Source organism: Vicugna pacos, chromosome 19, assembly GCF_048564905.1.
Source record: "Vicugna pacos chromosome 19, VicPac4, whole genome shotgun sequence".
Classification (NCBI taxonomy): Eukaryota; Metazoa; Chordata; class Mammalia; order Artiodactyla; family Camelidae; genus Vicugna; species Vicugna pacos.
The window spans coordinates 28,322,260-28,340,124 of NC_133005.1; the positions used below are offsets into that span (position 1 = coordinate 28,322,260).

General features: G+C 44.3%; 1 protein-coding gene across 1 annotated transcript in view; it reads left to right on the plus strand.

Annotated features, from left to right (window-relative positions):
- Nucleotides 1-3,760, plus strand: part of VSTM2L (V-set and transmembrane domain containing 2 like) — a 34,623-nt gene extending 30,863 nt beyond the window's left edge. The window contains exon 4 of the mRNA XM_072943588.1: nucleotides 2,385-3,760. Coding sequence (XP_072799689.1) covers nucleotides 2,385-2,657 — 273 coding nt within the window. The 3' untranslated portion in view covers nucleotides 2,658-3,760. The remainder of the gene's footprint in view (nucleotides 1-2,384) is intronic.
- The last annotated feature ends 14,105 nt before the right edge of the window (nucleotides 3,761-17,865 follow it).

Below are 17,865 nucleotides of genomic sequence, written 5' to 3' on the forward strand. Positions count from 1 at the left end.
CAGGGCTGGTGGCCTCCAGCTAGGCCCAGCCCCAGGACTGGGGAGGGGGTGTCCCACACCCACCAGGGCAGCTGGAAGAGTGTCCCACTGCTTGCTGTTGGGAAGTTCTGCCTCTGTCCCACCTCCCGCCCCCTGCTGTGCCATCAGTGTTTTCCTGCTTCCTGGAGGATGATGACCACCGAGGAAAGCTCAGAATACGGAGGACGAGCCAGGCTCCCTGCTGCTGCCCACCACCCTCTTCCCTTCTGGAGCCTGGGAAGCCCCCTGCCAGCTCAGAGTGACCCCATCTGGAGGGTTAGAGTGCATGGAGGCAACCTGGGTTCAGTTCCCTGCTCTGCCACTCAGACTCAGTGTTCAAGGGAAAGTCACTTATTTCAGAGCCTTAGCTTCACCATCTGTAAAGTGGGTATGATCATGTGTATTATTAGAAAGCATGATATCTGGGGACCATTCATTTGAAGAAAGAAGGAACTTGAGTGAGTCCATTCACTCAAAAAAATGTTTTTATTGTTATATCTTATTTACAGGGTACCAAGCTCTGTGATGGTCATTAAAATGAACAAAATAGATATCATCCCTGCCCTCATGGAATTTACAGTTCAGCCAGAGAGAAACAGAAATCAAGTCAGCAGACAAATGAAAGATTCTCAAATTGTGACGACTGTTAGGGAAGAAATAAGCAAGGAGGCGGGGTGTGCATGAAGGCTTCTTGGAGGAAGGGCCAGGGAAGCCGGGGCAGATTAGTGGGGTGATTACAAGTCACGTGTGAGTGCCCAGCTGCACAGTGAATGCACCCCTTCCCCCCAAGACAGTTCTCTTTCTCCTGGCCTCCTCACTGCAAGGCTGATCAGCAGAGGCACCCCGCCCTCCAGGATTTGGGGTGTGGCAAGAACAGGCAGGCTGGTTGTCTTTCCCCATCACCTCCCCTGCCCAAGGGAGAGAGACCAGTAGGGCTCAGGCCTGGGACCACAGGTCAGAAGTCCACTCAGCTCCTTCCTGGCCCTCTGAGCCTGCAGTGCCAGCTGGCGGTGAGATCACTGGGCAGGGTGAGCAGCTGGCAGCTGGGGACTCTTCTCCCCTGTTCTGTCGAGGTGGAGCGGGGACTACAGGAGGTGGGGCTGGGCTCCTCTTGGCTCTAGAAAGAAGGAGCCAGGGAAGGATGGAAGTCCCCTTCCATCACCATACCCCAACACCTCCCTTTTTTTTTTTTTAAGCTTTTTACTTGAATTGCAGACTTGTAGAAAGTTGCAAAAAGAGATCACAGAGTCCTCTTTCCCCTTCACTCAGCTTCCACAATGATGTATTTTCTACAACTGTCCAACTGCTTTTCCTCTCTAAATTGAAAAAAAAAACTCATGGTAGCTTTATGTTTGTGGCATATTTATTCATAAGCATTCTAATCTGAAAACTACCCAAATGTCCATCAACAGGTGGCTGGATAAACAAATTGTGATATATCCAGACAATGGAATACTATGCTGCAATAAAAAAGAACAGACTGAGTCTTGAAACATGGAGGAATCTCACTGATATTATGTTGTGTAAAAGAAGCCACACATGAAAGAGTCCAAGGACAGGCAAAACTAATCTATGGTGATAAAAATCAGAGTAGTGGGTAACACCATGGGATGAGTATTGACCAGGAAGGGCCACAAGAGTGTGCTCCAGAGAGCTGTAAATGCCCTGTGCCTTGCTCCAGATGGTGGTCACAGTGACATACACGCAAGTAAAATTTCATTAAACTGTGTGCACCTTACTGTATATAAATTAAATTTCAAGTAAAAATTTTAAAACCCACTCAAATAAATAAATGAGCAGAAAGCCAAAGTACAAACATAAACATTACACTTTTGCTCCCCCCACAACTGGAGTGAACAGTTGTTAGTATCCTGACATATCTGTGACCAGCCTCTACCTTTTTAGAGAAACAAAGCTAAGAATAGAATTCACTTTGAAGTCTACCCCAGGTCCACGGCCCTCCCCTGGGCTCCACCTCAGAGACAACACTGCTGTGAGGCCACTGTGTTTCCTTCTGTCTACTCTCAAACATGCACACACACGTCTCCAAAACCAGTGTGGGGTATTTTCATGTGTTTCTTTCCAGAAATGGCACCACACTGTAGTTTTGCAGTGAGATCTTTTCACTCCTTGTGTGCCCCTGAGCTCTAAGACACCGAGTGCTAGCTCATTCTTTTTCACTGCTGTGCAGTATTCCACAGACTGAACTACTTCTTATTTACCCAGTCTGTTGATAGACTTAAGTTGGTCTGCTTGTTTGCTGTTGAATTCCGAGAGCCTGTGGGAGTGTCTCTCAGGCCCCACCAGAGTGGGCTCTTGCAGCGGAGGCTCCGCCGGTCAGGTTACCGTCTCTCTGTCGCCCCCAGGTGGTCAAGGTGGTGGGCAGCAACATCTCCCACAAGCTGCGCCTGTCGCGGGTGAAGCCCACGGACGAAGGCACCTACGAATGCCGTGTCATCGACTTCAGTGACGGCAAAGCCCGGCACCACAAGGTCAAGGCTTACCTGCGGGTGCAGCCGGGAGAGAACTCCGTTCTGCACCTGCCCGAGGCCCCGCCCGCCGCGCCCGCCCCGCCGCCCCCCAAGCCCGGCAAGGAGCTGCGGAAGCGCTCGGTGGACGAGGAGGCCTGCAGCCTCTAGACTGATGCCACCCTGCCACCGGCCCGCCCCGCGCCCCTACGGCTGTACCGAGTGCATGAGGAGCCGCTGGACCGCTGGGGACGGGGCTGCCTGGGTCCAGCTGCCTCCCCATCCCCGAGACCGCCCGTGGCCCCCACGCCGGCCCTGCGCCCACCCCTTGGCTCAGCATGTAAGCCCCTCCCAACCCTTCCCCTTTAGACCCTCGCGGTGACCTGGCTCGGAGAAGGTGGTCCGGGGCACCAAGGGGACAACCGCCCCGAACGCTGGGGTGGGGCACTGTGCCGGGGCCAGGCTGCCCCCTTTCTGTCACCAGCTTCAGTAGAGTCCAGTGTTTCGCTTGCTTGCTTGTCCCCCATCCTGTCCCAAGCCAGGGCCTCCCAGCCTTACTCTGCCTCCCAACTACCCTCCCCTGCTTGGACCTGGGGGGTGTGGACAGTGACTCCTCCCCAGATTTGGACTTGAATCTTCTGAGCAGAATTAGGGCCTGTCCTCTGGTGAAGAACTGAGGCACCGAGGCCCCAGGAGAGCCGTTGGCAGGGTCGCTCACAGGGGCCCTGGGAGGAGAGGGAGACCCCCCACTGCTCCTGGGCCCTTCACGTTCCACTCCTTACACTGAGACAGCCCCTGTCCCACCCACGGGGAGGCAGGCGACCAGGAATCTGCCGCTTCACGTGGCAAGTCGGAAGGAGGGCCTTTCCCCTCTGATCCCACGGTCCCAGGCAGTTTCGCACCAGCAGGACCCCTTCCAGGGTCTTCGAGGCTCTCCCAGGATCCCCCCTCTGCCAGCTCCTAACGTCCCAGCCCCCTCCCAGGACCCACGCCAAACCCACCCAAGGGCCTGGGGCTGTTGGGAGCCAAGGGCCCCCCAATCCAATCCCTCATAATTCCTGATCGGGGGGCACCCACCTCCTGGCGATTTGTAAATATTTCTATTGGCCCAGCACCCCCTCAGAACTGGCTCAACTCTCTGGCCACCCCTCAGCGATGGAGTTGGGGGATATGGGAGAGGCTGAGGGCTTTGCCTAGGGGTGTGTGGGTAACCCTGAACACATGATCCAATCTGTGACTACCAGCCAACCTGAATAAAGCGGTTTAAAAAAAAACCTCCAGGCAGTGTCTTTCTGGGGCATTTGTGTCTGGGAGCAGTGCCGGCGGGGAGGACGCGGCCAGCCCACACCCACGCCTCACTCAGCATCTCCTGCTCTCTGCCCTACAAGCACAGAACAAGTGCTGGTGGGGGCACGAGGAGAAGGTGAAGGAAAACCAGCCTTTGTCCAGGTCCAGTCCAATTATCAGGCACTGGAATTACTCTCGGATTTTGAGATAATTACACATACAGAAGAGAGCATAAAACATGTTTACACTATTTTGTGAATAAATAAATTATAAAGCAGGGAAGGGGTGAGCCACCACCTCACCAAGCAGGACCCCAGAGCTTAACCCTCTGCCCCACCCAGGTGTCTTCCAGATCATCCCCCGCCTTCCCTCTTAGAGGTACCCACCACCCTCAAGATAATTCCATTCTCAATGTTCTTTTTACAGTTTCACTACCTATATGTATGTCATCTTAATATAGTTGAATTTTTTAATAATTTTTTTAATTTAAAAGATTTTTTGTGGCGGGGAAGTATTAGGTTTATTTATTTACTTTTTTTAAACATTTTTTATTGATTTATAATTTTACAATGTTATATCAAATTCCAGTGTAGAGCACAATTATATATATTCATTGTCACATTTTTTTTCTCTGTGAGCTACCATAAGTTCTTGTATATATTTCCCTGTCCTGTACAGTATAATCTTGTTTATCTATTCTACATTTTGAAATCCCAGTCTATCCCTTCCCACCCCCCTATTTATTTACTTTTTAAAACAATTTTGTGTTGTTGATTTATTTAGGGGGGAGGTAATTAGGTTACTTAGCTTTTTTTTTAATGGAGGCACTGGGGATTGAACCCAGGACCTTATGCATGTTAAGCATGCACTCCACCATTGAGCTATATTGTCCCCCAATATAGTTGAGTTTTGTCTATGTTTTTTGAACTTTATATGCATGGAATCATACTGTATCTATCCCTTCACACACTGCTATATTTGTTACTTTCATCTATGTTCTTATATGTATCTGATCTGTCCATTTTTATTATTGCATGACTATCCTACAGCTTGTCAACTTATATACCCATTCTACCATTGACGAGAATTTGTGTTCCCCTTTGGGTGCATGATAGTCAACGGCACTGCCCCGAGCACGTGAGCACAGAAGCTCGGGCGTGGACTGGCCAGGTCACTCAGGGATCTCATTTTCTCCTCTGAGGTATCACCATCCTCATATTACATTTGAGGAAACAGGCTTAGAGAGGTTAAGTAGCTCACCCAAGGTCACATAGCTATTGAACTCTGCTCTGCCAAGCTTGGCCCCCACTCCCATCATGCCCTGGGCTCTGGACTCCCCTTGGCTCATCCCTGCCAAGAGTCCCACCTGCCATGGTCCTGCTGAGGGCATGTTGGTCTAGGGTCAAGCCCTCCTAGCCAGTACGTCCAGCTGGTGCCTCCTTTGAGCACCTGCAGAAACCATGAGCACCATCCACTCTGAGCCTGGGGCATCTGCCTGTCCCCGAGCTCCCCTGCCAGCCAGACTGAGCCAGCCTCCCTCAAGGGCAGAGACTGGGAATGATGGGGAAATGATGATTGACACTGGCTGAGCACTAAGTGTGCCCCAGGCACTGCGTCGATCACCACAGCAGCCCCAAAGGGAGGCATGTATCCTCCGTTTTGAGATGAGGAAACTGAAGTTCGGAGAAGAGTGGGTTGGAGGATGGCTGGCTGGCTGGCTGAGGACATGAATAAACCAGGCTATGAAGCAGGCAGGGCTCTGGACCTGCTACAGAATCCAGGCATCCCTGAGCTGGACAGTCTACGACCCATGGTCATTTCAGGCCAGGAGCTAATCTTTATTCAGTGAAAATGGCCCCTTCCAGAAACGCCCAAGTGCAAGGAAGGCCCCGAAAAGCCCAGGTCCCTCTGGGAAGGTCTGGTGGGTACAGGCTCTTACTAGAGTGATAACAATACTTACAGGTCCTGAGCACCTACTGTGCACCTGGCTCTGGTGAAAGGCTTTCCACAGGAAATCCTGAGACTCCACAGGATCTCACTGCCTCATCTCCGATCTCCTCCCCCTTTAGATGGGTCCCCACCTCCTTGGAGGGGCTTTTCTTGCTCCATTTAGAATGCAGCCCAGGAGAGAGACAGTGCCTGGGTTAGAATCCTGCCTCTGTCCATCCTTGCTGCAGGAACCCAGGCAAGGGTCTTCACCTCTCTGAGCCTGCTTCCTTTTCTGTAAAATCGGGGTGCTCCTGGGGAAATGCAAAGCAAAGTCACAATGAAATACCACTGTGCACACACTAAGATTGTAAGAATCAAAAAGGCAGATAATAACAAGCACTGGCAAAGATGTGGAGAAACTGGAATACACACACTGCTGGTGGAATTATAAAATGATGCAGCCACTTGGGAAACCAGTCTGACAGCTTCTCAGAATGTTAAGCAGAGTTACTGTATGATCCAGCAGTTCCACTCCTAGGTATATACCCAAGAGAACTGAAAACGTATGTCCACACAAAAACTTATGCCTGAGTACTCACTCTTAGCAGCATTATTCATAATAGCCCAAAAGTGGACACAATCCAAATCCCCATCAACTGATCATGGATGATTAAAATGAAGTGTATCCAGACAACAGAATATTATTTGGCAGTAAAAAAGAATGAAGTACTGATACCCGCTACACCATGGATTATTCTAAGTGATAATCAAAACATTGTTCTAAGTGAAAGCAGCCAGACACAAAAGGTTATGTGTAGTGTAGTGTGATTCCATTTGTATGGAATGTCTATAATAGAAAAATCCATAGAAACAGAAAGCAGACTGGTGGTTGCCAGGGCTGGGGGAAAGGAAAGTGGGGAGTGACTGTTAACGGGTATGGGGTTCTTTGAGGGGCAATGGAAATGTTCTAAAATTGACTAGGGCGATGGACACACAACTCTAAATAAAACAAAAAAAACCCACTGAAATTTCAGTATGGTACGCTTTACATGGGTGAATTGTACGGCATGTGAATTATATCTCAATAAAGCTGTTGAGAGAAATGGGATCCTGTTAACAACAGCGCAGTGCCCACATCCCCCAGCAGGCACATGGGAGGCACTTGGAAAATCCTGGCTCCTATTAATATTGCTGTGATTTTTTAATGTGGAAGCCAAAGCCAAGTTGTGCTGACCTCAGAGCAGAGCTGGAGGTGGCAACCTGAAGCGGGAGGGACCTGGAGGAGGGAAGTTCCTAAAGGGGTTACCCAGGCCCTGTCCTGAAGGCTTAGAAAATTATCCTTGCACCCCCAGATTAGTTGCTCCCCAGCGTAAGAATAAAGTGGGTGAGGCACTTGTTACAAATTTAGCTGTCCAGGCCCCCTCCTGTCCTTTAGATCTGCCCCACCCTTATCTATAGCCAGCACCCTAGTGGGTCTCATGATGGGGAGAGAGGACCACTGGCTATGGATAGCCTCCCACACTCTTGTTCCTGACTGACTCCAGCACCCCGCTTCCCCAGATCCCTTGGTCTCCAAGGTCCTGAATTCTGGCCCAAACTCCACTCACCCTGGTCTCCTGGCTGCTCTCAGATATGGGACCCTCCCAGGGCTCCCCTGTCAACTCTGCCCCAGAATTTTCCTTTCTGTTCCCTGCTGGGTGGGCATGGGGGAAACTGACAGCAAGGATCAGGCCCCTGCCCCCTCTTCTTGATCCTTCATCCCGGGATTCAGAGTGTGAGGCAGCGATGCCCCATTTCAGAAGGGGAGAGAGTGTTGAGTAAGTTTCAACCCAGGGGCTGGACCCTCCCAGTGCAGGGGCAGAACTGACTGCACTCCGAGTCCCTAGTAAGTGCTGGCTTGTGTGATCAGCTAACTGGGAGGGCAGGACAGTGAAGACCATCCCAGCAGTTCATTGAGGAATGAGCTTGGGGCAGGAGATGACAGAGGCCTGGAACGGGGGAGGGGAAGGAACTCAGGAGCCCCATCAGGGACCCTGGAAATGGGCCGGGTTCCCTGCCCTCTTGGGGCCCACACATCACTCAAACCCAGGGCCATCTGAGTCACAGGAGCGTGTGAGCAACCCAGGTTTGGGGTCTGTCCCTGAAGATTCTGACCCAGTCATCCTAGAGTGGAGCCCAGGAATGTGTATGTCCAACAGGATTCTAATGGAGGCGGCCAGTGGAGTGTAGTTGGAGAAACACTGCACCATATGATTCTTTAAAGAAACACACATAACTAAAAAATAATAACTACAAACATGGGTGCTTGTGTCACTTAACCACATGCCACGGGCCTTGCTTCTTACCTGCTCTTGGAGACCTATCATGTTTTTTGCTGCTGGTTAGCGTAACTGAAGAGCATTTCAGCACATGATGCACCGCAATTACCCAAACCACCTGCCTCCTGACGGACATCTAACTTACCTCTAATGATTTGCTATTACAGGTAATGATAATCTGAGTATGGCTCTAGGAACAGCAGCTTGGTACTCTTGGGGTATTTCAGAGTGTGTGGGAAATCCTTAAACATGGATTTACTTGCACCAGGTATTTTATCAAATTGCTCTCCCCAAACGACCTTGACCATCTTAAAAACTTTTTTTTTTTGAATAAGTGGTAAGGGCATATGGTATGAATTTTAAAAGTTCAAAGAGTATGTATATAGAGAGAATTACATTCTGTTCCCACCCATCCACATCTCACAATTCTTCCTGGAGACAATTACCATTAGGAAGTTCTTGGCTCTCCTTCCAGTTACATTCTGTGCGTGTGCGTGTGCGTGTGTGTGTTAAACACACCGAAGTTCTGCACCTTGCTTTCTCCACTTAACAAACTTCCTTGGCAACGGTTCCACGTGGATTTTTTTATTGGCTGTAGAAGAGCCCATGATATGGAGGAACTGTGATTTATGCAGCCAGTCCCCTGGTGATGAACACTGAGGTGGTTTCTAATCTTGTGCTATCATAAACAATGTTTATTGTCAATTTCCTAGATTATAAATCTGCGCATACATATGCAAATATGTCTGTAGGATAAATATTTAGAAGTTAGAATTGCTGAGTCAAAGGGTTTTTGCATTTTTAATTTTGGTAAATATTGCAAAATTGATCTCCACAGAAGTTGGACTGGCTTACACTCCTACAAGCTGTGTATGTGGGAGAGTGACTCTGTGTCCTGATTCCTCCCTGACTCCCCTACTCTCACCAACCCTATTATCAAATGTTTTTTTGATCCTGGTCAATCCATGGGTTACATGGTGCATTTAAGAAAAATTTGCATTTTTCTTAAAAGTGAAACTGAGCTTATTTAAGAACCATTTGTACTTCCTTTCCTGTGAACTGACAAGTTCATAATCTTTGCCCATTTTTCTATTGGCTTGTTGCTTGTCATCTTATTGATTTGTAGGAGCTCTTTGCGAGATGGATTGCAAATATTTTTCTCAGTCTTTTGTTGGTCTTTTGACTTTGCTTTTGGTGTTTTTTCCCCGAGTAAACTTAAAAAAATTATTAGGTAGTTTATATCCATTAATCTTTTATTTTCTCATTTCTGTATTATGTCTCATTTCTATAAGTGTAAATTTTACCCTTCAGGAATTTAAACTGCCTTTAAAGTATAAGGTTCCAGGTTTTTTTTTCCCCTAGATTTCTATCTCTTATCTCAACACTATTTTTCCTCCACTGACCTGACACACCATCATCATCATATTCCAAACTCCCACATACATATGGACTGCATCTCAACTTTCTTTTCTACTCCCTTGATCTCATTCATGGGTCAGCACTATATGGTTTTAATTATTAAGGTTTTGTAACATATTTTAATAGATTCTAAGGCTGTTTTCTACTTCCCTTTCTGTTTAATTTTTGTTTCCAGAACTTGCCTGGATTCTTTTTTGCTTTTCCATGTGAACCTCTGAATCAAATTGTCTAGTTAAGAAAATTTGATTGTTATTTTAGTTGGGATCAGTAAAATTCATAAGTTAATGGCCAGAAGTTACATTTTATGACCATGTTTTTCTATCATATCTCAACTCTCCCCTCTCTGGAATGCCCTCTTGTTCTAAGACTTCTTTTGTGTGCTTCTAAAAGGGTATTTTTAAAATGGATTTTTGGATGCACAGAAAGATTATATATGGACTGATGTGTGTAATATATAAAAATGTGGGGGGTTTTGGCTGGGGGAGGTAATTAGGTTTACTTATTCTTAGAGGAGGTGCCAGGGACTGAACCCAGGACCTTGTGCATGCTAAGTATGCACTCTACCGCTTTAGCTACACCCTCCCCCCATATAGAAAAATGTTAACTGGAGAATCTGGGTGGTGGGTATATGGGTGTTCCTTGTATAATTATTTAAACTTTTATATGTGTTTAAAATTTTTTTATAATAAGATGTTGAGAAAGAGAGAGCATTTAGAAGTTTTCTTCCTGTAGACTTTGCATATTTTTTGAATTAATTCCAAAACACTTGTTGCTATCGTGACGGAACCTTTTCTTCGGTACGTCTTCCAACTGGATGCAGTTTGTGTGAGTGTGAGCACTGCTGGTTGTTGTCTTTCAACTTTTGTATCCAGCCACCTTATTACATTTTTATTGCTTGTAATAATTTTTCATTTGATTCAAGATATCCCCAAGTAAGATTATCTTCTTCATTTCTTTCCAATATATATATATGCTTTATTTTTTTCTCTTGTCTAATTGCATTGGTCCGTACTTCCAAGATAATGTTAAATTATGGAACTCATAGAGACAACTGTGCCTTGCTTTTAGCTTTAATATGAATGCTTCTCGTGTTTCCAATGCTGGCTTTTGAATATATGTCTGGAGTCTCCTGTAAATGATTTAAGAGACTCAAGCCTTATTGATGAGACACCCAAACACTGCAGTATGAATGCCCATTTCAAGCAGGTACCACCCAAGCTAGGTTCCAGGAATATGCCCACTCCACTCCTTTAAAAAAAAAAAAAAAGGGAAAACATTTCTTTCTTTCTTTCTTTTTGTTGGGGGAGGAGGTAATTAGGTTTACTTATTTTGAGAGGTATTGGGGACCGAACCCCGGACTTTGTGCACGCTAGGCATGTACTCTACCACTTGAGCTATATACCCTCCCCCCTCAAAAAAAAAAAGGAAAAAATTTCTGCAAACTTTCCAATACAGCTCTGCACACCAACAGGTATGGCATTTAGGGCATGGGCTTTGAGGTCTCATAGACATGGTTTCAAACCTCAGCTCTGCCACTTCTAAGGTCACCTCCCCTCCCTGAACCTCAAAGTTTCCTTGGGGAATTTAAGGGGACACTGTGAGCTCAGCACCAAGCACACTGAGGCTATTCTCATTCCAGCATGGAGGACAGGGCCTGGAATCTGCACTGCTGGTGGGCTCTGTGCATAGCAAGTTGCCTGAAAAGACATCTAGTAGGCTGAGAGCTGTGGTCACTTCTAAGGAGTGGGATAGAAAGGATATACCCCAGTAGGCTGAATATTTATAAAGAGCAAGTATTATATCTGTGACTTAAAACACATACAAGTATATAAAGAAAATCAGCCAAGAAACAAAAGTACATAAAATGAGGGGAATGTAAGATGCCAAGGTTGGCAGGAATCCTAGAATGTCTGAGTCCCCTTGACAAGGTCCCCTCCTCCAGTGATGAGAGGCGCTCTCCCTCCGACGGAAGCCCTTGCTAACACCACGTGGAGCAGACCCTGGAGTCACGTTCACCCCACTCCCACTCTAGCCTACTCTCCCACCCTCTTCCCACCCCAACTTCTTTTTTTGCTTGAGTCAGTCCTGATTTCGTTTCGATATCCACACTCCTTTCAAGCCGCTTGTCTCAGTAAAGTCTTGTCCACTCCCCGACTCAGCATGTGAATCTTAATCTAAGCTAGGGGCTGTTAATGTGGAGTCCACAGACCTCCCCGACCTAGGGTACGTGGATGAAATGCATGGGATTCACAAACTTGCATTGGGGGAAAAAACCCCCAAAAAACCTGTCTTTATTTTCACTAACCTTCAACCAAAATTTAGTATTTCCTTCTACTATGAATGTAAGCAACATTCATCATTAGCAATAACTGGTGACTTTGTCAGCAATGGAAATCACAAACATTTTCATTTCACAAAACAGTTGTTACAGGTATCTCAGAACATTGTTTACACCCATCACTGCTTAAAAATTATGGTTGTTATTAGATCTGCCACTAGATTTTGTTATTTAAGGCACTAACAAAGAAGCAATTTTATTCCTATATTGCATTAAAATATATATATATTTTGAAAACTGTATTTCAATATAATGGGTTTCTTTTGTAATCCCGTCATTTCTTTCCCATGCAATTAAGTGGAGTATTCTGGGAAGGGGTCCATAGGTTTCACCAGACTGCCAAAGGGGTCCAAGAGATGGATAAACCCTGGTCTAAGCCGATGCTGGCAATTCCATCATCATCGCTGGAGACCAGCTTAGGAAGCGCCATGTGACCTAGTGTGTCACACTCACAATGAGACGCAAGTATCTGTTGGAAGGAGAGTGGAGTCCCTCTTGGGGAAGGTTTCTTAAGAGAAGACATAAGGAAGCCATACTTTCTTCCTCTGCTTCTTAGTGTCTGAGCATGTGAGCTGGGAATTTCTTCTACCATTGGGCAGCCATGTGGAGAGATCCACTTGAGATACAGAAAAGACGGATGAAAGAAACCTGGGTCTTTGAGAATGTAGTTGATCTGGTGAATTAGCCAGATAGGAACCTCCCTACCTCTAGACTCTGGTTATCAATCAATAAATCCCTTAGGATTTAGGCCATCAGGTCAGTTGTCTTTTGTTTGCAGACAAGAGCACTTTCTCTAATGCACCATGCTATTTTTGTTCCCCTGTGTTTTTTTCACACTTAGTCCTAACCATCACTGGGGTGACACAGAGAAACAGGCCAGCTCCCTCTTTCATTTGACCCTAATTTAGATTGGTCAGATCTTCTTTCCTCAAGGCTGAACATCTTCGGGCCCTTCAACTGGACTCATGCGCCATGATTTTGAGACCTTTATCTAGCCCTAACGTGCATGTCTATCCAGATCTCAAACCTTAGCATGCATCAGAATCATGCTAACATTTGTTAACATTAGCTTGTTAAAGCACACGTTTCCAGGTCCTACTCCCAGAGTTTCAGATTCAGCAGGGCTTGAGTAGGTCCCAATAATTTGTATTTTCCAGCAAATTCCTAGGTGATGCTGATGCTGCTGGCCTTGAAAACCACTGGTCAATGTCGCTACAAAAACACAGCTTTAAAAAATGAAACCACTACTCAAGATGGGGTCTGACTAGTGCTGAGCCGAGCAGGACTATCGCCTCCCTCAGTATGAACAGCATGCTCCTATTACTGCAGCCCAAATTACAGACTGCTTTTTCATACTACTGAACTGCCTGTCACCAAAACTTTAAAACCTGTGTCATACGTGTGGCTCCTAAACAATCTCCCTGTTTTTTATTGCATGCTTATTATGTGCCAAGTGCTTTAAGGGGTTAATCTCATTTAATTCTCACGGCAACCCTTGAAATGGGCAGCTATCTCTTTTGGGAAAACTGATGTCTAGAGAAATAAAGAAAAACAATTCCCAAGGTCACCTAGCTGGTAAATAAATGAAGGACCCAAGATTTGAGCCTGGGCTATAGAACTCTACAATTAAGAACTCTGCTCCTGCTTAACAGCATCAATTAATCAGCTGCCCTTCGGGGCCCAAGACAAATTTACCTAATTGTGCCTCATCCAGCTCATTTCTTTGTCTTATCTACAAGGTCATCAAATGTGATTTTTGTCAAATGCCCCAGATTCTTGAGCCTCTTATATCTCCTTCACCCACAACTCAGTCCTTTCACTGCCCCCACTGCTGCCCCTGCGAGGAGGAGGTTAGGCTTGTGAGCTGCACTCATGGCCACAAGAGTTTGGTTCCTGAAAGCGTTAACTGTGTGCATGTTTTAATAAAGGCCATTTTCTAAGCTACAGCTATAAAAAGTTCCAATTTAATATGCAAATGTACCACAAGTGATTTAGGATGTGCTAAGCCTTTACTGTTCTAGTTGCAGTTATGTTGATTTAGTCCATAGCTTTATAGTTAATAATTTAGTGAGCAACCTTATTTTTTAATCTCCCTTTGTCCTCATGCCTCATCCTTTTTTACATTAAGGGACTTAGGCCTGAGTGAAGATTCAGTTTAATGAACGATCAATCCTTGAATAAGTGTAGTGGCAAAAGGACTCCCTTGAAATCCTATGAAAAGCTTTAAGTTCATGAGTTTTCATCTTCTTGGTGAGATTCTTGGTTTCATCATAAATATGATGACTCAGTTTATCCCTAATACTTTTTGTATTATATTCTATTTTGCTTGATGTTAACAATGTTAGGTGAATTTTGTTTGGTTAGTATTTGCCTGGGGTATCTTTTTCTATTTTCAACACTGCTGTGTCATTGTCTTGGGTATATCTGTTATACACAGCTTATAGGTGGACTTTGATTAAAAAAAAATCTCATCTGGTAGTCTCTGTCTTTAATAGGTAAGTTTAATCCACTTACATTTATTGTGATCACTGATTTATGTGGACTTATTTTTTACCATCTTATTTTGAATGTATGTGTGTTTTCTGTTACCATGAGTTATTTTTCGTTTTTTTTTTTTTTAAGGGGGGATAGCACAGGTGGTTACTTTATGTTTTTTTTTCTTTCTTGGCTTTTGATGGATAGCATTCTTTAGCATTCCAAATTCTTTTTGCTCCCCACTGATTTGAAAGCTTTGTATAACATTTCTTTTAGTGGTTTCATTTTACTTTTCAACATATTTAAGTATATATTTTCCTAACAACATAAAGTTTTTCTGTATCTCTACTTTCTTTTCGACAAGGCAATCCCTCGAATGCCATGTAACTACCAACTGAATTGCCTTCTTCTCAATCATCTTTGGTTTTAGAGTTTTAGTTCCATTGTTTATCACAAAATTTAGCATTTATATGTTCAGAAATTAATTAGATTCACCAATGTACTTGACCAATTTCTGTACTTAATATATTCCTTCTTTTATTTTTCCCTTTTGCTGAAGTATTTGCTTTAGTAATCCTTTCAGCGAGGGTACAGGTGGTAAACTCTCTTAGTCTATGAAAGTCTGAAAATACCTGTTATTTGATTTCCTTTGTCAGTGTTCATCCAGCTGTTTGTTGAGGTAGGCTGGTCATATTTTCCCCTTTGCATGATCAGGATATTATTTCTCTGTCTCTGTCATCCATTGCACATTGATGAGAAATCTGCTGTCAGCCCAACTGGATTTCCTTTGTTGGCGATTTGTCTTTATTCTCTGTAACTCTTAAGATTTTTCTCTTTATCTTTGACATTCTATTCTATCATCACAATGTGTTTGGTTGAGATTTATTTTTAACTGTTCTATTTAGCACATGGTATATGTGTTTTTCATCTGAGGATTTTCTTTTTGATTCTGAAATATCCTCAGTCACCATTTCTTAAATATCATGTCTCCATTACATCCTTTTCTATCCTTCTGGAATTCCTATTACACATATGTTGGAGTCTTTCTGTCTCCTCGCTGTGTCTTAACTGCTTTTTCATATTTTCTATTTCTTTATCTCTCTGTGCTACTTTCTGGGTAAATATCTCAGAAATATCTTTCAATTCACTAATTGTCTCTTCAACTATGTTTTATTTAGAATTTACCCCATTTGAATTCACTTCAGTAATGATACTTTTCATTTTTAGGATTCCTAATTGTTTCTTTTTCACATCAACAGTTAATTCTGCTTGTTTTTGTTTCATAACTTTTTTTTCTTTTTACAAGTTATTCTTTCCTTTGTTAGGATCCTAAAGCTTTAACATAATTTTCATAAGCTCTATTATTTGCACTTACCATGAGCAAATTCATCTGTTAAGAGTTGAGTTTGTTGGCTGTCTCTCTGTCAGTTTTCTGCAAGTGATTTAGAATTTTGGTTTCAAGCTTATTTTCAAGAGAAATCTTTCTGTCCATTTTCTTTCTCTGCACTTGTCTAAACACAGATCCTCAGTACCCTAGTCCCAAACTAGGATTCCTGTTGGCAGCTCGGGATCCCCAGCTTTGGGTACAATCAGAGATGTCACAGATGCAGTTAGTGAGTCAAGGTGGCATGGTTCAGGTCCCCAGTTACCAGACCTCCATCTACTCCTCTCTGTTACCTGAGATATGGTTTCAAGCCATGAGTCTGAAGCTAGACCTCTGCTTCTCGAGGAATCCTTTTGGTCTTGAATTCCTAGTCACTCCTGCCTGTTTCCAGGCCCAGAGCTTGGCAGGTCTGAGGCTTCGGCTTCCATTTACCTCTGTGTTTCTGTTTCCTTAAGTTATCATATGTGTAGGTGTGGCTATTGAATTTAATCATTAAAAAATATAATTAATCTATTGTTGCAGTGTATAAACAGAGGAGGTTATTTTTCCCCACTAATTCATGGATGGTGTGGTTAAATTTTCTTACATCAGTTTTACTGAGGCACATGTGATTTATAGACAATAAAAGCACTCATTTAAAGTGTGTAATTTGATAAAGTCTCATATAATCACCACTACAATCAAGAAAAGAATACTTTCATCACCCTCCAAACTTCTTTTGTACCCCTTTGCTATCAAGTCCCTTCCCCAAACCCCAGCCGCTGGTCTATACTTTCCATAGATTAGTTCTGCCTTCCCTAGAATTTCATATAAATTGAATCAGACAATATATACTCTTTTGTGTTTGGCTTCTCTCACTAAGCGTGGTGATTCTGAGATTCACCCATGTTACATGCACCAGTACTTCATTCTTTTGTACTGTTGAGTAGTTCTGTTGTATGGACACATCACAACTTGCTTATATCCATTCTGCTATTGGTGGGCATTTAGGCTGTTTCTAGGTGGGGCTATTTTATATAAATCTGCCATGAACATTCCTATGCAAATCTTTGTATGGACACATTTTCATTTCTCTTACATAAATACCTAAGAGTGGGATTGCTGGGCAGTATGGTAAATGTGTGTTTAACTTTATAAGAAACTTCCACACTGTTTTTCAAAGTGGCTACAGCATTTTGCATTTCCATCTGAAATGTATGAGAGTTCTGGTTGAGGAACAGGTTATTTTTAAAGCATGAACTCAATGCCATCTTCACCGTGGGTAACTGTAAAAACACTTTAGAATGCACACTGAGCTATAAAATGCCAGGGATGGTAATGAAGGCTCTGTGAAGGCACAGACTTTCAGGGGCCTGTGTACTGCTGTATCTCCAATGCCGAGCACAGGTCTTGACTCATGGCAAGCACTCAATAAATGAATCAATAAATAAAGATTTGTCACTGACGGGCATTAACAGCTTTTAAGGGTTGGGTCAAAGTTTGGACCTACTGCATCTTATTTAAGCAAAGGAAGTTTTTTAGAGTTCTGTTTTCTCCCTCCCTACATTTCACAAGACGCTTGTTTTGAACCAGTTGGCATTCTACCCCATTACTATGAGATCTACTGTCCCCTTTAGCCAGACTTCTCTTCACAGCCCAAAACGGCCACTCTGCCTCCCATCACTGGGTCTGCATTCAGCCAGGAGGATGGAGGAAAAGGGAGAGAAGGGCATACACTCTCTTTTTAGGGATACTTGCTTGAAGTTGAAGATTATTTCTGCTTATCTATCATGAGCCAGAATTTAGTCACACAGCTGCATCTAGCTACAAGGGACATGGGAAAGTGTGGCCTTTATTCTGAGCAGCCGTGTGCCTAGATAAGCAGCAGTGTCCTTTTATGTAGAAGTAGGGGAGAGTAGATATTTATGAATTCTGGCAGGCTCTACCCTGAGCTTGACTTTGTCCTGAACTTTAGGCACTTTGATTTTAATAAACTATATTATTTGAAAAACATGGTTACTCCTAAACTCCAGGGAGAACCTTTCAACTCACTATACACGAAAAAAGCCAGGCTGGTGGGTAAGGAGGTGTCTCACTCAGCATCTCCAGGCACCAGCTCCTACCACTTAGACCAGCCACCCTGGATTCTCCAGCTACAGGGAGTGGGGAGCAGTTGAAGGATGATGCATTCAGAGAAGGGGAAGTTAAGATGGAATGTGTAGATGGGTCCACACTGCTGACCTTCCAAGG